Source organism: Apteryx mantelli, chromosome 3 (assembly GCF_036417845.1).
Source record: "Apteryx mantelli isolate bAptMan1 chromosome 3, bAptMan1.hap1, whole genome shotgun sequence".
NCBI lineage: Eukaryota > Metazoa > Chordata > Aves > Apterygiformes > Apterygidae > Apteryx > Apteryx mantelli.
In genome coordinates this window covers 73,487,540-73,511,551 of record NC_089980.1, presented here as the reverse complement: position 1 = coordinate 73,511,551, position 24,012 = coordinate 73,487,540, and the positions used below count along the sequence as shown (strand labels likewise).

Genomic DNA, 24,012 nt, shown 5'->3' with positions numbered 1-24,012 from the left:
GCAAGGTAAAACTTGCCCTATAGATTGTCAGTCAAGTCAAATCTCCATCCCTTCTAGAAATCTTGAAAACTGCAAATCTCACATTTAAGTTCCCCTTTTAAAAGTTGAAGCATTTTAAAACAGTCCTAATTTTAGTGTAAGATGAGCTATTTAAAACTGAAATGCAGAAAAGAACTTGATGCACATTTTGTCTTGTACACTTTTTCAAAAATTGATGACCAAATTATTTACCTCTGAAAAGTGATGAATGCATGTGCACAGTAACTAGTATATCTGTCATAAATACTATCCCTGGCTGACTACACATCAATATGATGAGTGTCACGCAGAGAGCATAGAAAACCTCATTATCTCTACAACAGTTAAAGATACACTCATATATTAAAGTATAGCATGTAGACTTCTTGTGAAAATACAAGCAAAAAATGTAGCAGTTTCATTCACCGTATACCAAATATAAAGACTCTGACTCTGTTTTAATGGAGCCTTGTGCTCCCGTGAACAACATTCCTGCTAAACAAAATCCTTGCAACTACAAGTAAGTGCCATTTTCATCTGAGTTTTTAATTAATCAAAGTGAGGCCAGCTTAAGGGAGGAGGAATCCCATGAGATCTATCGAATTTAGAGCTATGCATCCCATGGGCTTAGTAGAAGCCCTAAAATATTGAGACAGAATATCCACTGTCTGGGGCATTACTGCTATTAGGATGTTAGGACCCTTTTGGGGTCAAGGTCAGGACTATTAGATAATCCTGCCATGCATTGAGCAGATAATAATTCTAGCCTCATTATAACGAATGCAGCAAAGAATTCAAGAGAGAAATCTTTCCATCTCTGAATGTATCTTTACTCATTCAAAGACCAACAATTATGCCTGAGACTGTGAGTTGCAAGGAAATTAAATACAGTTTTGAATGCCCTAGAATAAAATAATATGTAAATGGCACAGAAAGGGTGCAAACAAGGAGAGAGTCCTTTACATAAGGTCTCAGACACACAAACAGGGTGACCATGGGAAAAAGCTACTATGTGTCAGCTGATCCACAGTAACTTCTTGCCCTGTACTGCCTAAGACCTAACTCAACCAATCTATCTTGAATTCCTTTTGATATACAGCTTTTTGAAAGCCACTGCGCAAATTCAGAAAATTTCAAAATAGCAGCTTTAATAAATTCTAAGTCAATAAGCAAAATCAGAATGTTTCGGGTCTTTTTCATTGTCATATTTTTTAATTGATGTTACTATTAAACATATTTTGCAGGTTTAAAGATACTTTTCTCGTTCCTTTACAGGTTTGTAACAAATCATCTAAGCATTCCCCATGCAGTTTATTCAGTTTTTCCTCACACAGTTTACTAAGTTTTCTTGGATTCACCAAAAATATTTAAGTATGTGCTTAAATCTCACTAAAGTCAGTCCAGGAGGACTCAAGCAAATGCTTAAATGTTTTGCAGAATCCAGCCTGGCACTGATCACCTCCACCATCACCAGACCAGCTTCCTCCATCTGTAAAGAAAGTTAGTTCCAGAAAACCCACTAAAGCAGACACCATTTTAACATACATCTTTTAACCCATAGGATACGTAAAAGCAGAGACTGGCCACCACTAAAAATACAGCCCCAATCCCTTCCGGAATGAGCTCAGCCCAGCCAATCCCAAAGATGGAAACTGCCTCCAAATCTGGATGTCTAGTCAGCAGCTTGTCCACCTAAAGCAATGCCCCTGCACCTCCAGGCTATCCAAGAGATTTTTACTACTGCTGTATTAGTTGCAATCTGTTCACCAAAAAGCCCTACAAGCCCAGCTAGGGAAACATTTACAGCCATGTGAGGGGCCATGGAGCATAATCATTATTAATGCACTGTTGAAAAGGCTGTCAATTTTCAGCATCCTTCTCTGAGGGTAACGTTTTATTTCATGCCAGGAGTAATAAATGGAAGTTTTTTGACCTCTCTTCTGGGCCAGTAAGAAAAAGAGCAAGCAAAGGAAAAAGCCAAATCAAAACAAAAATACAGCTATGGTTCGTTCCACAGCTAAGAAACGGCACAGAATTTTTTGTCTTTTTTCCTTCCGCATGTAGTAACATAAGGGACCTCACAAAATAAAATTACTGAGTGTGGGAGGGCAGAGGAGGGGAGCAGATTGTGACTTTTTAAAGGGAACAAGGACAGGAGTCCTTTTTTTTTGGTGGCCCACAGTCTGTTATTTTTGCTTGTCTTGTTTCAAAGTAGCAATATAATTATTTCAGGGAAAGGAAACTATCTGGTTCCAGGAGACCAGCTCACATGGATGATTGTTCCTGCACTTTTACCTTTTCCTCCTTTTCATACCTTCTGATTGCCATTTTTATAGGGAGAAAATGCTAAACACCAAGTTCTAGGAAGGTGAAGTATAATATGCATGTGCAGGGTTTTTTTGTTTTTTTTAACCACAACTGTTGAGTAGGAGAGTGCAAAACAAACAATTTGAGGGGCACAAGGTTTGCTATACCAGTTGGATTAGTCTGATTGAAATTCCAAGTGTAGTTTATCCAAATCCATTAAACATTTCCAATGACACTGAATTAAATCTATGACTGTTATTTGATCTCTTTTACCCCATTTTTCTTTCCATCTGTTTACTTCCCCTTTATATTTTCAGTACACAGGGTCATTATATCGAACCGCAGATTACTCATTCTGTAAGTATAGCATGTTCCTGCTGTCAAAATATCTAAGCCATGCTCAGGCTTATTGATTATGTCAGCTAATCCAATCCCTTGTCCCCATATCTCTACCTTCTGCACCTGTATCCCACATTCACTAAACAATGCCAACTGGCCTAGTAATATTTCAGCATTGCATTTGTTTTTTCCTGCTAATTATTTTCCAGAGGTGGGCTGTTGGTAATTTTCTGTTGTTTTCATGCTGTTATTTTCAAATATTTTCTGCTGTTTATTTAAGTAATTGTTTTTGTTGACTGCTCAGAGCTCTCTGATGGTTGTCACTGGCCTTAAATTAAAATATAACTTAAAACCTTACCAGCAGAAATCTTCAGCAAAAGAAGTACTGCTCCTTCCCTTACAAAAGCTAGTTTATAAAAATATACCTGAAAAAATTCTTAGTAGTCACATAGGAAAAGGGATCACCTAATTTACTTGCAGTACAAAACCAAACATCACAAGCTATTGAATAGATTATAAAAGTGAGCATGGAGCCAAACAGAGCCATGTAGCATTTGAAATAAATTGGATATTGAATATCATCCTGGTTTTGGCAGGAAAACAGTCAGTTATTTGAATTAACTAATAATAGAGAATCTCGATACTGTTCAGAGAAAGAGGGATTATTAAATGGAAGTGATAATTCACTCTTTCATAGAAATTCTATTTACATACACCAGGAAATCTATTCAGCATCAGGCTTTTCACATGATTTAACCTCTACAGAGTTGAGTGGGAGTTCTGCAACTGTGAAATCAAAGACTACTTTGAAAATGGAAAGTCAATATATAATTTACACCAATAAAATGTGGACTATTTTCATGCAAGTTAAGTGACCTACCAAGAGACTTGCTTGAGGACCCAGCCTCATTAACTATTTCTGTCCTTTCCCTGCTTTCCTTGTCACCTAGACCTCTTATAACTGATAAAATAAGACCCTAGCATTCTTTTCCTCCAATTTTGGAACACAGTCTTTGGAATACAGAAGTCTCCGATAACCTTCTTTACATAAAACTTCTAGGAGAAAAGCCTAAAACCGTTAACATTGCACAAAACGCAATTTTCTCTTACATATCTTCAACGCAGCCTACAGCAAAACATAGTGGCGTACCAAACCTCTAGTATTCCATACACCTCTAAATGCTGTTTCAAGCTAGTGTTGTGTAGATTATCCTCGCTAATGCTCATTTTAAGGAATTTTGAGTTTTTTCCTCATTAAGCTCAGAGACAGACTATTAAACGCAAAACACTGTTTTGAAAAAAGGTGCAGTCAGTAATACAAAATTCACAGATCAAATATACAAGTGTCAAAATACTATCCAATTGGATGAATCCTCTTTTATCCCTCCCCCAACATGCATTCGGAGAAGTTACTGAGATTAAAAGCCTACCAGTCACATTGATAGGAACCACATCCATTTGGACTGCCTGTGCTTGTTGTCGCATTTTCTCTTCTGGCGTTGGCAGTGGGAGTGACTTAGTCCAGTTGGTTTGGGTGTTGATATCCGATAACTCATTTGAAACTGGCATTTTAGGCCTCTTGATGGTAATGAACTTTTCTTCTTCTGGGGAGGAGAGGGAACACTACAAACAGAAATACATGCAACAATATAAATTCACTACCAAAAAAAAAAATCAGCGCTGGACTGTGATGGTACTAAAGCGTTGCCACTGCAGTCAGCGTGACTGACAGTGCAGCACATTACATTCCCATTCTCCCACAAACACAACACTCACCTATACAAGCTTTTTTTTTTTTTTTTTTTAAACTGGATTATATTTATCCAATACACCTGACCAGTCTAAGGAGCACAGACAAATGAGAGAAAAGCAGAGTAGTCTTGAGCAGAGCAAAGCACAATAATTATCTTATACATTTACATCATACGCCTAGAGTGTTAACCTCGCTCAGTGTTCAAGGAGAGCACTGTTTGCCTCCCTTCCCCTCTCTCCTCACAACACCCTGCAGGAAGATGAGATTTGAGCACTGCCATGAGCTAGCTGTCCTCAGGTATGAGGATGTGCAAAACCTCTGCAAGAACCCTGATATGAAGAAAGAGATTTTCAGAGAGCTCAGTAAAAGACAGAACCAAGGTGCTGTGCAAAGCTGTCAACCAGGGCTCAAGCAAGGGAAACCGTTTTGGCCCTGGAGAAACTCATGCCGCAGAGGAGAGTTCATTTTGCTCTGTTTTTAAAGGGTGAAGTAGTTCACAATGTTAGCAGCCACAGAATGGTCATTTTTAAAGTCATTCCTTATCAAAGCGTTAGGATTCACATCCGTGATAAAAAGCCACTTTATTTTAAAATGTGGGTTGGTGCTTTGTTTTTTGTTTCTTTTTTTAAAAAAAAAAAAACTTTCTGCACCAGAAAGAGAGGCTGGAACAGCTTGCACAAATACTTTTACTAGGCAAAGTTACAGTGCCAAAAAAGACATTTGCTTTAGGGTAGCAAAACTGTTTTCATTACAAGGTCCGTATTTGGATGCCAGTAATGGTCTCTTACTAATACAACAGTATCACCCCACAGCAAACCCTGAGGACAAGCAGGTTCAGGGCACATGGAAAACACCTCGTGGGCTTAGAGAAGGTGGTCACAAACTCAAAACCCAAAAGACACCGATTTCTCTGCTCCTGTGCTTGTGCCAGCAAGGTACTGGGGGGAAACCCAGAAGCACAAGAGGAAGAAAAACCTAGAGAAAGATCTCCTCCTTGCCCCCAGGCAAAATGCAAGAGAACAAAAACGCTCGAGGGGAGCTGTGCAGAGGCTGCAGTGTGCTGCAACCACTCTTTATAACTTCTGATTTTCATTTTCTACCTGATGCCATGAGGCGCTCCTGCTCTTTAGAAATAAATAACCATTTATTTATTGCATTATACTTTGATTGTAAATTCTAATAAAAAAGCTTCCAGGGGAAGAAAAAAAAAAGAAAAAAGAAAACACCCCACAAGACCTCTTCAGAAAATAATAAAAAGAAAAAAAAATTGTCACACAACAAAATTATTAGTAATGCCATTCTGTAGTATGGAATTGTACTTTGAAACTTGAGAGTTTCCCACATTTCCTCCATTTCGGTCAGCCCTGCATATCTTTCCCAGGCAGACCGAGGAGGGGCAGTCGTGCTCCTGCCCCCGGGGGGCTGGGCCGCAAGCACCCTGCGCCGCCAGGGGCTGCTCTGCGTACAAGGGCTCAGCCCCACGACGGCCACTGCGAGTCCTTTCAGTTCAAGTCACTTGTAGGACTCCAACAGTTTTGTGACCCACCTTGTTTTTAAAAGGCACTGAAACCACTTCCATAAAATCTATGTGAATGTTTATATGTTTATGTGTGTATATACACAAAATACATGTGTACATATACATACACCTGCCTTGCACACCAACACAAATACCTTCCCCTCTCAAATCACTCAGATTTATAAAAGCCTTCACTAACTTCAGCAGTGTGGGAGAGAAACGCCATCACAGACGGGAAGGCAGCTTGTGGGCTGTGCCTTCCCACAGCGCAGTCTAAAAACAGCTCTGAGCGCAAGGGTTTGCAATGACGGCGGCACAGGTGCGGGCAGCCCCGTTGCTACAGGACGTCACTGGCATCACCATGTGCACGTGTGTGTGCTTAAAGGACTAATTAGGGTTTGAGGGGGAGAAATATTATCCCCCCCTACAATGCACTTTTCTCCTACTTGGATCTGGGCCCCACAGGGGATATTGCAAGCCAAGTTTTGCAGTTTCTAGGGGGGGTGAGGAGAAGCTCCAGTAACCTACCGCTGGTCCGGCTGACTGATACTGTCAGCATCAATAATCATCACCTTCAAACCATACTGCAGCGTGAGGTCTCAGCTGCCGTACAGCAGTCACCATGGGCTACTCCAGCACCTCAAGCGACAGAGGCATTCAGTTACAAAGCTATGTTTCCTTTCCAAGGAAATTACCCAAACAAAGCTGAACTCTTTTTTTTTTCCCCCAGACTGAATCTATTAAAATACTGAGATTAGATAGAGAGAAAAATTGAAGCATCTACTACAAGGGAATCCTACCTATCCAAAAAAATATGGAATAACAATCACAACTTTTGAAGACTTAAAGTTCACAAATTTGGTGGAGGATGGAGGAAGGACAGAAATTAATCAGTCCAATGAACATATAATGAATGAAAAGCAACTGAAACCCAATTGCGCAGTTGTGGTCAAACCACTGTTTCAATGAAAATGATTTTCTACCACAGGACAGTGGTGTACGTCCATAAAATAACTGAAGGGTGTTTTTGAGCGTAGGAGGAAATGTTCATGCTTCATCTGCAGGTATTTTTTCCATGGTTTTCATGGCTTTTTGATGTAAAGATACTTTTAAAGGGCATTACAGATACAAAGCTGTGCAAAGGTAGAAAACTGCTCATATTGCAGCTTTCTTCATGCAGAAATTATTTACGTCTAACCAGGCTGAAAACAGGAGAATGGAGAGAAATTCACAACAATAAAAAACAGGTGTATTGCATACTTTACATTTCTTTACATGATTTACACATTTTTAGAAAACATTCCTAGATTTACAACACAGAAGCTTGCAGGAAGATTCGATGAATTGCTGCTGTAGAAACAGGAATGCCTTTTCAAGCAAGGTATGTTATATTAGAAATAGCACTGAAGTGGGCAGTGCTTCAAGATTTTGCTATCTGCTTAGCAAATCTGATTATAAACACTATGTCCATAATAGAATAGAAAGCACCTTTCCCATTTTTAAAGCATATCTGATTCATAGTAACTTTATTCTTGGACTTAGATGGCCAAACTTCTGTGTTCAAACTACTGGGACGTCGCACTTATTTCCTGAGGAGAGTTTTTTGGAATTTGTTCTTTTTAATGGACCATGGGAAGAGTGAAAAGTGGTATGTGAAAAGAATGGGCTTGGACATTGCAGTTTTTCATAAACACGCAATACAGGGGGGACAAGCATGAACTTTCAAATGGGAATTGAAATGAGAATCCAGGAGAAAAATGGCCCATAAATACACCATGGACAAAGACAAACTATTTAACTCAATAAGTCTGAGCGTCTTCATTGCCTTGTTGACACACTGTTCCCCAAGTCTGCTAGGTCCCTCGCACAGAAAATAGTTTCACTATCCCAGCATATTCACACTATTTTGAAAGGTCCCAGCTGATAAGTGATTCTACCTTGCTTATCTCACAGCATGTCCTGCCTAAATTCCCTGTTTACTCAGAATCTCCTTGTGGAGGAGAAGGACCATGTGCTGGTGGTTTACATTACACTGTCTGAAAAGATGGGACCTCCAGGAGGCAAATTCAATTGATACAATTTTACCTTTCAACAAAGGAACTTGAAACTTCTAATCATGTCTTTCACCTCACTGTATACCACAATCATTTCTAAAATTAAAACTTCTCAGCAAAAAAAAATAAAATCCATGCATTGTTGTGAAAAGGAGCCACAGCAATGCAATTGTCTGTGGAATTCATGTATATTCAGCTATTCATGTATCCCAACTTCCTATTTCTTCTCCAGCCTTTTATTAGGTTTGATGGCATCAAGCGCCCTTTTTCCAAATGCAAAGGAACCAAGTCAAACAGTAACAGGGAAAAAGAAAAAAAAAAGTCCCAAAAGTCCAAACCCTGTTGCATCCCTCTTTCTTGGTTAAACAGTGTTCTAGAACACTGCCACATTACAAATTCATGTTAAATTACATTTAACTTGAATCAGTCATATCCTGCACTACTTAGTGTCCTCTAGACCAAGATCCCTAATCTAGTCTCCCTGATTTTGGTAGAATATTCTTATTAATTCTGTGCACAGACCCCTAGTTGCACTAGGCAACTTCGCTAGTACTAGTAAATCATTCACTTCGTAGCCTTCACTGTCTCATTACAGAAGTGATTTATTTGTCAGCAGAAACTACTGACCACCAAGCAAGCATTAACCAGCACTGCTGAACTACTCCTTTCTTCTTCTTTTACTCTGTTGCAATGGGATTGAAAACAAGAAAAGCCATCTTGTGTCAGATCAAGTCTATCTAGTAGGAGTATCTGCTTTTTGATAATGGCCAACAGAAACTATACCGATGAAACTAAATCAGTGCAAGCATGCAGTGGACACCTTCCCCTGCATATTCTCCCAGCATTGGATGGAATTTTCCCCCAAGAATTTATCAGGTTGCTTTCTGAACCCACACAGACTTCTACCATCCACAATTCTTGCAGTAATTGCATGGTTTAAGCATGTGTTGAGCAAAGAATTATCCTCTTTTGTTTGTTCAAAGAGTTTCCGTATTCATTTCCTTATGCTTTGGCATTTTATCATTCAAATTGCCATTTCAAGTCAGTAAATTTTCAAAAAGTGTGAAGCATTATAAAATACACCTGGTGATTACAAAAGCACGCACACTCATTTGCAGTGGGTGGATAGGGAGACCAGCTGAGGGCACCACCACCTTCAAGTACCTCCAGCTCTGCCAGAGCCCTTGCGGCACAGCTCTAGGACAGTTGCACCTCCAAACTTGAGTAACAAACTCCTTTAGCCCCTCTTAACACATCAAGCAAAATTTTCAACCAGACCTTCTCAAGTCCCTGTAAACCAAGACAGGTTAACACATTTGTTTCCACTTAAGATACTAAGCAGTCTCTTGCAGATACTGAACAGACAACTAAGAGTTTTGCTGAGTACAGTGGCAAAAGCATACTTTTTTTCCCCATAAAAAAGCACAGTAAACATTTTGTCATCCAAAGTTTGACAGACTGTAACAAGGTAAAGTTCATACGCCAAGTGATAGGACCAGGGGATAAATGCCATGAGTTTTTGGCATACAAACGTTTGCACAGGTGGAATAAAGACGTAATATAGCGCATGCCTGGGACCAAGTACTTTGTATAGCTGGCATCCATCATTTTAAAAATGATGTATTGATCCAAATTAGGAAAGTTTTTCTTGGCTAGTTAAAAAAAAAAAAAATCAAGCAGCTAAATAATAAAACACAATCTTCCACTGGTGAGGGTGTTCAAAAGAGGAAAATGTTAATAGAACAAAATTAATTTAAAAAAATGCAGTTTACCAAGTATATAAAGGATGCCAGATTGCAGATATAAAGCAGTAATGAGAAAAAATAAAGGACATGAAACACATGACATTCTTTTGTTGAGTGGTTGATTTTTTTCTTTTTGACAGAAAACAGAAGCAGGTAATGACTGAAGACTAAGAGCATAATAAGATTGCAGATGTGCTAATGCTACAAGCAGGTATGACAGCTGGATGATCCCATTTGTGGGCAAGGTACCTTGATGCTCCAGGGAACCAAGTTACAACAGGCACTAATGCAAGACTGAGAGATGCAACCTAACAGACTAGACTGTTGAGTGAGAGAAAAAGAAACAAAGAGAGTGAGTGACAAAAAGGGAAAGAAAACAGAATGAGAAAAAAAACACACAAAAGGCAAAATACATTTAAAATACATAATGTATACATTTCAGAACACAAGGGGAACCAGAGTTTCAAAGATGATCTTAACACTAGGAAAACACATCCATAGCGAAGAACAGGAAAACTTTCCAAGTACTGTCACCAACAGTGGTATGTAAGAGATGAGAAAAGGAACACTGGTTACAGTACTGTGATGTAAAAGCCAGATAAACCAATTTAATCTCCAACAAACTCAATTAGCATCAGCAGAAATACACTGAAGTGTAATTTGGTCTGTGCTCCATTAATGTAACTTGTAAGAATCAACATAAGAGTAAAAAGGTAGTTCCATATATTTCATTTTGTATAAACTATCATTCAGAGACTTCAAGTTTCTGTCTTCTACTTTTGTTTGTTTGCTTGTTTTTAAGTTGGGCTAACTTGCCCATTTACCCCCAGCAGTTTTCCTTTCAAACAGCAAATGTTCAGCTTCTCTTAGACCTTTCCCCAAGAATCTTGCTGAACCATGTGTTTGTAGCATGAATATTATCCTCTGGTGGCAGACACTTACCTCCACAAAATAAGAGAACGTTTGTGGATCTAGGTCTTTTATTTGTGTGACCTAAGCCATGGTTTCATATTATATCTTCAGAGAAAACAGACAAGTGGAGTATCTGGCTACAATATATATATTTTTAAGTAGATAATAAAAAAGTAGGGAAAGATGGTTTCCTTTGCAAAATCACCATGTATTAAAATACAGTTTTTCTGCAAGTTGGCAATTATGTCAACTTAGAAGTAAGTCTGCAAACAGTAAATAGCTATTCATTCATCTGTTATTATTCTGCTATCCTCGAATTTCATCAATTAAGTAGTACATGCTCAGAATTTAAATGTTTGCTTTTTTGGCTTGAATAGACAAAGATAACTACAAAGCTTTCATCCAGTGGTAAGGAGGTCACATTTTGAATCAGAGGTTCTTGGTGACCTGAGTTCCACATTGTTACTCAAGAACTCTTCTTCTGACATCTGAAAAATGATTGTCTCAAGGCACAAGACTTATTAGAAGTACTTGATGTTTTACCAGTGGGATTATAATTCAAGTTTAGAGAGCTGCTTATGGTACATGTTTGTTTAAAACAGAATAAAATTGTAAGCCATTACATAAAGCAAAGCCAATTAAAAAAAAAGATACCGGTCAAAGGACACCACAAAACACTGAATTTGACAATATGAAGGGAGAATCACAGTGCAGTTTTGTAATGGATTAACATCTTTCTGAGCTCTAAATAAGAGTTAAGGTTAAGGTTCCAAGATAATCAGTAACATCGAAGACTCAATATGTCAATTATCTTTCTCCACAGCTTTGAACCATGCTTGCAGCAAAAAATATTTATAGGAAACTATTCCAATTTGAAATGGCTATCCTTTCCAGGAGGCATAATTAGTTGCATTTAAATTTTTCAGAATACACAGAAATCATTTGTAACACCTTATGTTAAGATTATACTCCATGAAAACCTTAACCAAGATAAGAATGACAGGTCTGAGTCTGTAAGAGGCTTTACCCATGCTAATATGCTCTCATTCAAATAGATTTAAAAAAAGTGGATTTGTATTTTTCAAATGTCACATTAGTTTTACATATGCAGTTGGGTCACAAGCTGCATAGCACTAGCTAGGACAAGTTGATAATAAGTAAGTATGTGTGGAAGGTATATATTATATTAATAGCAACAAGCAATCAGTTGATATTTTCCCCAGTGCAAATTATGACTCCATTGATTTCAGTAAGGCTTTGCAAATTATCATTATAATGTATTCCAAGGTATTAATGTGCCTTACATTCTCTCTTCACTGACAATGTATACTGCATGCAGCTAGCTAGGATGCTGCAACATTCCCTGCCAAAACACAGATATAATGCAATCAAAACCTGGATGAGAGTCTGCACACATATCACAACAATTTTTATTACAAGATTAAAAGACATTGAGGATAGAATCGAAAACACTGTATGATGGTATCCTTTAAGCTGAGTTCACAGGATTTGCACACACTGTACAGCAATAGAATTATTTGGTCTATGCTACAAAGACACGTATAGTTGAGTAATTATTCAAAAAAATTAAATGGTGTTACAATCAAGGATACCCTACCTCTCTCTAAGCAACGTTCTGTGGCAAAGCATTCTAGAATATCTATCCTGAAAATCCCAGGAGCTCCAGCGTTTCAGGTTTGGACAGGCAGGCTCTAGTGCAACTTGCTGTCCACCCTAGCACTAGTATCTTAACTCATAGCACCAAGACTAGACACAGCTTGCCTCTCAGAGCCCACAGGCACAGCAGGAAAAGGTAAGGACAGAGGAGAGAAACTCCCTTGCTTTTTCTGCTTTTCAGAATGTTAACACCAATTAACAGCTTTTTTGTTGAAACGTATATAACCTTGATAAAAATCCACAAGATGTCTTCAGAACCTTCTTAGGATTTTTATTCATCTGTTTCTTCTCTCTCTCTCTTCATTTGTTTCATTAGTTTTTAGATTCTAAGCTAACCACAAATCGAGTTGAGCTGCAGGCATATAAACATGAAGCAAACTGAAACACAGCAAGTAGACACAGCATCGACAGGCAATCTTTCATTCTTCTGCAATCCCTTACGCAAGTGGTTGTGATGCATTAAGACAAAACCTCTACTACTGAAACTGCATAACCATATCAGAGAGCAGTTCAAAGTGCGTACACGTTGCTGTTTGAGTACACTGGTGACTGGTTAAACAGCTCTTCCCAGTACTTTATTATATATACATACAAGTTTCAAAACAGCTACCTGCATTGGTGTCTTCTCTCTGCAACGTTACCACACTCATCCTCACTTTTACATCTTTATCATGCCAATGGGAGTGTTAAATACACAGGTAAGACTGGGATTTTTAAGAGTCTATAGAAGTCACATGATCTAAAAGCATTGAAATTCAAAGGATAAACACTTACCTATCACCTTATGATCCTTTAAAACAATCTTATGATCCTTAAAATGATCTTTTAAAAATCATACCCCATTTGAATAATAAGAATACTGCAGCCAATTAAACTGTACGATGCATATATTCCTTCCAGCACTTTGCCCCCCACCATTACCTTTTGTTCAATTTCTTCATAATCATCCTGGTAACTTCCACAGATTGCACTGGAGGAAGAGGAGAAGGTTGGGCCCTGAGAGTAATACTGAGAGCTCCGATAGCCATCCCTCCGCAGTTTGTCACACTCTGCAGAAAGAGATAGGGGAAGAGGAGATTAATTTATTACAAGAGCCAAAGCTGTTTATAATTGGTGTACAATACACCTACAAAAGTACATTATGTTTTATTGAATATATTTACCATTCATTAGCATTGTCTGTCCCAAGCAACAGAACACAAAGGTGCATTTCTCATATTTGTCTCTATACAATATATAAGAGAGAGGAAAATCTACATATGCTCACACACTGTGTATATACATATCACTTATTTAACTCAGGAGATGACAAGAGCTTCAGAAAGACTATGCAGAGGGGGGAAAATGATTTATTTATTTTTTAAGTGAGGTCTGGCTCAGTGTCTGGACAGATGGCAGAATCTTGCAGGATGGGAGAGAGAAGCATGGGGTCTTGTTTGCCAGGCCAGTAGACATCCATTATGTGCCTTACACTTGAAATGATGATGTTGCTCACTACTCAAGCACCATCTGCTAAGTAACTTTGGCACTGACCACTTGTCTTGCTTTCCAGCCTGAGGAAGAGACCATGTATTGTTATCTTGGAGAGAGGAAAGCAAATTATAGGGAGTTCAAAATCTCATGTCATCCTTCAAGTGCGTGCAGCATATAACTGAAGAGTTTTCAGAGCTCAGAAAAATTCAGAGCAAACCTGCATCCCCAGTCAAAACGGCCACAATTCCAGTCAGCACCCCTTTCCCCCCATCCAAATTTGCCATAAGTGTCTTCCTGTCTCCTAATTGATATTCAGTGAGATTGTGCTAAAGAACAACAGACGCTGGAGCATAAGGAAAAATTAATGTTCAAGATGTGGCAACCAAACTGATTTGCCCAGTCAAACTGTTAGCTTTACATTTCCAGAGACAGAAGTCTGAATCTGTTGAAAGACAAGGAAAGCCAAAAGGAAAATTAAGTATTTAATATATTTTTATCTAAAAACTGAAGTTTCTGCACAGTATATGTGCATTATCATGACACAAAGTGCTTTTGTCATCGCTTGCTGCAGAAAGATTTTCTGCAATTGTAACATGTCAGTCTCCTTATTTTGATCTCTTTAACACCCCTGAAAATAGAAAATATGCAATGTTTATATTGAGGGAAAGATTTTAGAGAGGCTTTTACTTGTCAGATGAGTAAACAGAGTTATAACTTGCAACTACAGCACACTTCCTCTGTTATTTTAGATGCCTCCAAGACTGAGATCTGAGGACTCTGTGCAGACAGGTTAACTTACCTACAGCAACCACAGCTCTGCATGATGATTTCATCAATATGGACTCCCCTGTATGTGTGCACCCACATCAAGCAGGCAAGCTTAGGATTTGGTAGTTAGCCTCCCCTATCAGAGCCAGACACATGTCCTGGCCTATCTCACACTTCCATATGAGGTCAAAAAGGGCACTATGGCATGAACCTTTCAATTCTCTCTCAATTCAAAGACCAACAGCGGTGGTGGGTTTTGAGATCCATATCAATTACCACATCCCAAAACCACCGGGTTCATAACCACATTTACCTGTTTGTCATGCGTTAACATGCATTTCACTGCTGGCATCTGGCATGCAGCTGCTGCACTTCAGAACAGGGGTAGAAAAAGACTGCCAGCGACCTCAGTCAAACAGAAACTCCTGCACCGCTCTTCAAAATCTGGCATTGTATCCTGCCAACTCCAGTGCATAAAGCTCACAAATGCAAACACACTGATCTGCTGGTTTGCCAGTCTGAGATGCAAAGCAAAAGTGGTAAGCAGACTGCAGCAGAACAAGATTCAGGGGATAGTAAAAAGACTGGGACTTGTGTCAGCTTGCAGCACAGGTTAATGAACTAACTTGTCAACTTAGTCACTACAAGTTTTAGTTTCAGACCAGTCACTAATCACCACAGACAAGACAGCTTAAGGTGTATGTAAGAATGCACTGTTTTTCCTCTCATTCTGGGGCTAAAGCCTACTGACTACTTTTGTGATGCACAGATATCACAAAATGTCCCCAAAGCAATGTGATTTTATGGAACTAGATATATGTATGTTCTAAGATGAACAGCTTCACCTTATTTATTCTCCTAACCAAGGAGATGATGATGATGATGATGAATGCTCTTCATGAGGCCCAAAGGAGTTCCAAAAACTAGAGAAGCACAACACTGAAGGTCTCAATTCCAGAGTAAGTTCAACAAGCAGACTGACAATAAAAAACTGACAGTCTATCAAGTTCATGACCTTCACTTGTCCCCAAAACAGATGTTCAAGATCCAAGTAACATTAGAAGCTCTTGAAGTGACATTGTCAGAGAAGCCAATAGAATCGCTACAAATCAGCACGTGAAACACACCAACAAAAAGGTTATTTGTCCTGAAGAGCAGCCCCTTTTTTTTTTTTTTTTTTTTAATGTCACAGCACATTTCACAGCACAGCAGAAAACAAATACTCTAGATAGCACCAGAGGCCAAACATCAGCAGAGGGTTGAGGCAGACTTCCTTCACATTACAATGGACCAGAAGCATAACCAAGGTCAACTATTGCATACAGCTGAAGCTACTATAGCTGCCAGACTGAGGGTGGTAAACTTTTCTGTTTAAAGACTGTTCTAGCAAAAGTACACACACCTATCTGATCACTATTATAAGGTGCACATGGTCTTCTGGAAGCAATCAGGTTTGTATTTTTCAGATATATTTTTATTTGTTTATGTGGAAAATACCCAGCAAGGAGATAGAACTACTTACTCAAGGAAAAACTCTAGGCATGGATCCTTTTTCCCAGAAGAGCAGTACCTTTTCCTGTTTCCATGACCCCATTATCCAAAGAGTAGCACTATACACTGAGTTAGTGAAAAAGTTCTTATAGTTAAGTATGTTATTTCAGAGATGACTGTATTGAAGCTGAAGAGGAACATAAGGACACAGCCAGTTCCAGTTATTTACTATCTTCTTTTTTAAGAATGTGACAATACACTAATGCTAGCAGAGCCATGGACATAAACCGTCCTGGTCCCAATGGCAGAGCTGCCATTACTCACATTAGTCAATTCACAAAAACATACAAAGAATTTCCATATTTCTGCCCAAGAATTGCCAGGGCAAAACACAGGAGACTGCACCAAGACGACACAACCACTCATTCCCAAGCAAACATCAAACAGATCAACTCTGCAGCACATGCACAGTAAGCTCAAAGTATGCCCCAAGTATTGCATGATCTTGAGTGTATCTGATCTGATCAGTAATATTTCTGTGCCCCAGATGAACCCATTTTGTTCACACAACCAGTGGCCATTTGCCCAGAAGATATGGGAGAGAGGCACTGCTCAGAAATTGCCACGGGGTGGTGCCATGGCAGGGAGGCTGGACCTTAAGCTCAGTACCTGTCTACATCCATACATACACACTCAAGAGACATCCACAAGCATTTATGAGACAAAAGAGTTTAATACAAGCAATCTGCTTCTCTGTGTTTCTAAGTAGTTATTAGCAACCAGTAAAAATACTGTTGTCTTGAGAATAAAACAAGAAGATACCTACAGGGACAAACCTACAAACTTGACATCAAGGTTATTTAGACACCCCAAAAGTTCTGATTTGTTTCAACTAAGTAGCCACCTAACTAAATACTGGGTGGGTGAAGCAATGAAAGACAGAAAGCAGAGATACAACGGCTCAGAAACATCTGAGTTTGCCTTGGATCCCGCAAACAGAACCTCGAACCTCGAGCCAACTGTTAAGGTCCAAAATCAAAATGCCAGCCCCATCACGGGCAGTTTCTATGAGGCCTGTATTCAGGGTGGAGCAGATGCATGCCCAAAGTTGCAGAAACAGAAACTCCACGGTGCAAAGAGAGAAAGGGAAAGACCAGAACATGCTTTGTTGGCCTTCGTATAGCTCCCTGGTGTCTCACTGTAAGCAAAAATGGACAAGTGACAAGCTGACAGCTGGATCCACATGCCTGAAAAATTATCTCAGCTAAATTCAGGGTGACTTCTTGGCAGAGCCTTTCATGTTGTAACTTGTATTTTGTAGAGTGGGTTTTTGGGTTTTTTTTTTTTTTTAACTAGAGAGGGGCTATTAATTGCTCGAGTCAGCTAAACTGTCAGCCACAGAAATAAATCTGCTGACTAGTATATTAAAACACATTTATCCGCTCGCTACACATATCACTGGAAAACTGCTCTACTGCCTGAGGTCAGAAATCTTTTTTTGTTTTTCTTTTTAACTTTAAATATTGTAGTCAACCCTTTTTCTGTAAATACTCAGGAAAATCCTTCTTTAAGTCATAACTACAAATACTCTATTGTATAGTAACTTTTCAAAATGTGCTAATTATACCTAAAAACATCAGACTGTAGTACAACATACATGTTTTTCTCATAAAAGTGAACTGATTAAATGATACTTTTGTGACTTTACAGGTCACAATGTATTTTAATAATCACAATAATATTATCACTGCTTATTTGTTTTTGAAGAAACTTTTATCTCAAAGCTGATGAATAAGCTCATCCAATTTTCATTTACTTCATGCATATTTTGAATTTATTTTTCCTGTTGAGCTGAGACAACTAAGATCTTGTGGGTTTGTCAAAAGACCTGGACTCCAGGTTCAGAATTGCTGTGGTCTCACTAATTCCAAGCAAAACACTTAGGGTTAGTGTCAGGCAAGGACTGTACATCTGCAGACACTATACTATCTAAATTTCATGTACACGGCTGCTAAATTCAGAATCCAAGTGGGTACCTACACTCTGTCTGCAACACGTGGGTGTAGCTAGGCACTTTAGAAGAAAGCCAGCTGAAAAACAGAGGTGGTTTAACTCTTGTCGTCTTCAGATGAGTAACAACCAGCGCGCCAGGTCCAGCACACCAGAGCATTCCTCTCAGGAGGAGCACAAGGACCTAACAGGGATTATAACATCTCCTCTTCTGATGGTTGTGTACTTTTTATCTAGTAGTTGCTTAAAGTAAAATGCCTAAAAGCTAAGAAAGTATTTTTCAAGTTGGCATGAATTTTAATTGTTTGAGGATGAGAACACCAGCCAGATCTCCAACTTTCTACTACTGTGCTCTAAATATTAGGCAAAAAGGTTGCCACCTTAAAATAAAAGAGCCACAATTGCATTTTGCGTTGGCCTGATCACACAGTTGTGCATGCAGGCATGCTCTGAGCACAGGTACCAAACCATGCCCCATGGAGGGACGTGGCTGCCCCTTGGCCTGTTTCTCACCTCTAGTGAGAAATGGGCAACAAGAGGGCAATTCCAGACCGGATGTGATGCAGAAGTGCAGTTAAATGGGGAACTTTCAGGGAGTAACCTTAAGACAAAGAGCTTGCTGAGGTCAGGACTGGGATCGTAATTTAAAACTGACGCCTTAGTTCAAAGTTCTCTTTTGCTTAGTAAAACTAACTAACATTATTGGCTCTAGCTCTGGGACTTTTATGATTCCCTCATTTGTAAACTGAGGATAATAATGCATGCTTGTCTTTCTGTGGATGGAACATGCTGAACAAATGCAGGGCTGTACAAATGCAATCTGTTTTTTGACAAATATCTCATGCTAAATATGACTTAAAAAGAAAGAAAGAAAGAAAGAAAGAGTTCAATTTAATTCCAGTATAGCATCTATTTTTGTCCCTGGATCTAAATACGAGGCAGGCAGCTTGTCTCTACCACTCTATATTCCTCTCAAGAATTCATTCAGCTTGGATCAAATGCCATTTCCCTTAAATGTATAAATCCCCATATCATCTCCAGAACTTGACTATCACAGGGAGGGCTTCTATATCAAAGCCTTAAAATATGTTGCAAAGCCACAACAATGACGCACTTGTGTAACAACTGAACTGTAACCAATGCTGACTGCAAAGCAAGTTCATGAACTTCAGCTATGATACATCCAGTGCGCCGTTTTGTTCAGACTCCCATTTTTATGGGTCAGGAATTTCAACAGATGTACTACAGTAATGGCCTAGCCGAGAGATCTTTTGCTCAACAGCTCTATCTAGATGTTTTGGCTAATACTTGTCAGCTTTCACTGATCCATCTGCCTTCCCTCTTATTTCCCTATCTCCTCCCACAACGTGATTTTATATTGCTATACCTAGATCTTTATTTTTACATCCAGTACATATAGAAAGGCATAAGACAACCCTGGAGATAGTCAACACTGGTGCCCAACACAGTGCTTTCACAAGCAAATGCTATAAGAAGTGGCGAGCTTTTCACCCACCCCAGCAGGAACATAATCTTTTACTGTGAGGACTTCTTACTTCCTGACACAAAAAAGGTCTAACAAATTTCTCCAGGACTGTCAAAAACTGTTAAGTGCATTCCCCGCCTGGAATAAGCAACCAAGCCAAGCTGCACAGATAGCTTTCAGTGACAGGTAACTGTGCTAAGTTTCCCAGAAACAAAGATGCCTTGGGCTTCACAGGATGAAGGTAACCCTAACGGAGGGCTATCAGACTCTACAAAAGAGAAGACTCTTGCATGTCTTCATACTTCAAAAAAGTCTTATTGAAAGTATCCAAATTTATTTATGTTAGATCTACTCTTTCCAAACCACAAGCGCTTTCTCTTTCATTGGGAAGGGCCCACCAAAATGATAACAGGCCTCCTAGTTAGGTTAGGAAGACCAGCCTTCCAGAAAAAGCCAGCAAAATGGCCAGACTTAAAAAAAATAACAACATGAAATTTATTGTTAGAGTGCCTGTAGCTGAATGACCAGAACAAGAATATACATAATTGCCTTCCCCCCCCCCTTCTAAATGACTTTTACTTAATAGTTAAAACAGATTGGACCCAGACCAGCTTCCCCCATGTGCTTCAGAGCTGGCCACACAAATGCTTGTACTAACACTAGGAAGGGGCAGGACCAGGAGCCGTGAAGGGGACCACATTGCTGGTTTACACAAGCAGGAGTACAAATTTACACCACTTTAAACTGATCATAAAACTGCACCGTTGAAGTAAAGCAAGCATACAGTTAGATTTATTTTCAAGGGTGCCAAATCAGACAAGTACTGCTGCAACATGAAAATACCTTTTACAGTGTTAAATGAGCCAATGCATACATTTTGATCATTTCTTTATTTCTTTCCTTGCAGCTTTTCAAACAGATAAATTTAATTCCATCCCTACATCCCCCAAGTAATCTGTACAATTTACCCATACAGAAAACCTTTCCAATGGCACCAAAATGAAACAGCCATTACAAATTGTATTTGTTAACAAGCTGTCACTGGGGAGTGCTCAAAATAATTAACACCATTTGTCCTGAGTTAATTTAAATTTCTGCAGAAGTGTTATACCACTACGTTTACTCGTGACAAGATGTCATAAGTTTAACAGTTTCTATTTTCTATTCGCTTTCGTTAGCATGTTTGATGCTGGCATTTAAAACAAATTATCCCCACTTTTTCTCTAGCATTTTTATGGATATTTGCTGTTTCTTAGACAACTCAGTGCAGCTGACATAAAAATACATAGGGGTTTTCTATTGTTTTTTCTCCTAGAACACAGCTTTGTTTTAACATTAACATTATATAAAATACTGCAGACAAGCATGTATAACAACACAGTGTAAGGTGGGGATAAAAAGAAAAGGAAAACAACTGACAGTCTGATATCCCTTATGATGGATGTTGCTTGCCTAGCACTGAAACAACTATATCACACGTAATAATAATGCAAATTGCTTTTCTCCAAAGACATAGATTTGAAAAGGGATGAGGTTCAATAACCTTTCAACCAAATCTTGCTACTGGTTCTGACTTACATCATAAAATACTAAGAAAACACATATTAAGCACATTAAGAAAAACTTCTTTTAACCCTGTCACTGGCAATGTTTTCACTTTATCATGTGTAAATGAAGAATATGCAATCAGTCTACACTTAGTCAGACTATACATTTTCACGCTCAGCACTGCATTATGTAACTAAACCTAAAAATATGGAATTGAAATGCTCCCCAGTAGCTCAATTTCCTAGCATGAGAGCAGCATTCAAACATATGAAGTGTAGACTCCCAGACAAATTCTGTTTAGTTTCATTTGAATATTCCCTTTTTATAATTCCTTATTAGAAAGGGCAGTTGCAAAACAGAACTTTGCCAAAACCATCAACAGATATACTATGAATTAATTCAAAAAGAAAAGGACAGGCTACATGGGTAGAGCCACTGGCACTAAATCGACTATTGAAACTAAAACAATGAGAAATAAGTTGACTTCTATTTTCTGATTTTGCAGCTACAAGGCCTTTCCAGAACATATGGTCTATCCTGAGCCTTTAATGATCTTTTATTTCATTACATTTTCCAGTTGGTGGGGAGCTCACATCTTGACATCTCTCTGAACCTGAACCGGACCTATTGTTAATAGGAAGTGGTTCCCCCCAACTTTGCACCTCTTTAATGAAAGACAGGATCATTTTAAATTTGTAATCTTCTCAGCAGGATTATCAACTAGTAGGGCTGACCCTAATATTGCTCATCTGAACAGTGATCAGGCAGAGGCACTGAGAAAACACAGGTAAACGCATACCTGCCTGGAGGGTAATAATAGAGGCTTTATGAGTAACTACTTAAATTTGCTTTTATTTGACAATGCTAACCAGATGTCTTCTGGAAAACAAACCAAGCGTCTCAATCACTGCTGCTTAAACACATTCCTTGAACTTGGCCAACAAAGCTAAACAGAAGCTACAGCCAGCCCAATTCAGTTCTTCTGAAGATGAGACAATAAATGAATTATCACAGACACAGGAACAATGAGCCCTATACTTTGTACAGAGTTTGAATCAACACCACTGCACTGGGGGAAAAAAAAAAAAGGCACAAAGAACAGTCAATTGTGCAGAAAGTCTCTGCAGCTACAGTTTGGAAAAAAAAGTACCAAAGTTAGCATATTGAACTGTTCACACTATTTACAGGGATGCAGTTCTCGTTACAAATCTGGCACCTTAGAATCCTCTGGAAGCAACAACCAGGCTAGGTAATAAATAGCTACGCGCAACAGAGTATCATCACTGATTTTAACTTGAACTGAGCAGAGAGAGCTTCCACAAGATCCTTCAGGTACTGGCTGTCACCCGAAAGCCTGAGATTATTTAATTTCTGGCTATGCTTGCTCTTGAACATTAACATGGTTGCTCGGTCCTTGGAAGTCTTGTCTACATTAGCCACAAATCTAGTCACAAAATCTGGTGCAGTTTTACTGGGGTAGTCCCCTCCCTTACTTCTGTTTTCTCCTAACTCATGGGCAAGCGACAACAAGCAACAGTGGGGGTTGTCCTGCCCCCCCCCCCGACACGTTTTTTGTTTAATCAAAAGTGTGTTACACTGCTAATTGCTCGAATTGGAAGAGAATTGTCCCTTGGAAATCAGACTATACATGCCCTTCTCTGCCTCCCATCACTCAAATTGGCTTACACTCAGAATCAAGCATAGTTTGAAAAAAACAAAACAAAACAAACAAACAAAAAAAAAACAGAAGCGAAGAGAGTTCAAATGAAGGCTAGTAAAAAATTTCTTGTTCCTTCACTTGGTCACGTTTTGCAAGACTCTCAGAGGCCACTGCATTTCAAGTTACTTTAAGCTTTCCTTTTAGGACACTGGACCAGCAACTATGAACTCACTGCTAACACTGCAAACCTGCCCAGAAGACAGACAGGCACATAAGAAACACTAAGTAGTTAAGCAAAGCAACACCATGTCAATGCTGGTGTCTCCTCAACACCTTCACTTAATGCCTTATTGCTTGACATTTTCAGATTACAGTTAGCAAAATGAGGATTACTCTCAATTTACTTTTTTTTAATCTAAATATTTGCATAACTGTTATCTGCTGCTGCTGTTGTACTGTGCTCCTGGCTGAAGACTACCATGCTTTAGACACTTTTTCAGACAATGAGCCTTTAAACACTACCATGCTGCAGAGCAACCAGCCGAGCGTGTCCATGCATGGTGACAGGGATGGTGGCTACTTTACGGTGCTACCCTCTTGTTTGTGGAGAAACACCTGCTCAATCTCTGGGTCCCACAGACCTTATAAAGCTTTGGGAACCACTGCAGTAGGTGGCACTTCCCCACGTCAGATAATGAACTGCCTTAAATAATAATAATAATAATTAATGCTGCTCAGAACAACATTAACCTCCCATGCTCGGGTACTGTCTGCAGTGGACTCAGAGCTGGTCAAGCCACTCAGCAGACATTGGCAAGATGAGAATAAACAAATCAAGCAAATCACTGAGCCTTGGAGCAGAGCACACAGTGCAACGGGATAGGATTTATTTGGGCATCTCGACTCCATGCAGAGCCTCTGCTCTTCCTCCCACCCACCTTTTTGATCCTCCCATTTCCACTATTCCCCAGGAGGAAACAGTTACATGAAGCACAGAGTCACACAAGACTTGGGAAGTTTCAATGTTGCTTTCTTTCCATCTGTACGTTTGAATGCTGAGAAACATAAGGTGACTACGGAAACATGAATAAGATGCCACTTAACATGGGCTCTCCGGAAAGGGGCCGTGAGAGCAGCTTGGCTCCCGAGGGCAGGCTAACAGGTGTCTTGGACAGCAAATGTTTAATATCCAGTGTGTTGCCCCACCTGCTCCACTGGTCGTTCCAAGATCCTTGCTGATCCCGAGAGGAAG

At 39.3% G+C, this 24,012-nt stretch overlaps 1 protein-coding gene across 1 annotated transcript in view; it reads right to left on the bottom strand.

The window, feature by feature from the left end:
• The window catches only part of NHSL1 (NHS like 1), a 200,258-nt gene that overhangs the window by 27,956 nt on the left and 148,290 nt on the right, over positions 1–24,012 (bottom strand). The window contains exons 3-4 of the mRNA XM_067293664.1: positions 13,246–13,373; positions 4,095–4,287 (exon numbers count right to left, since the gene is read on the bottom strand). Coding sequence (XP_067149765.1) covers positions 4,095–4,287; positions 13,246–13,373 — 321 coding nt within the window. The remainder of the gene's footprint in view (positions 1–4,094; positions 4,288–13,245; positions 13,374–24,012) is intronic.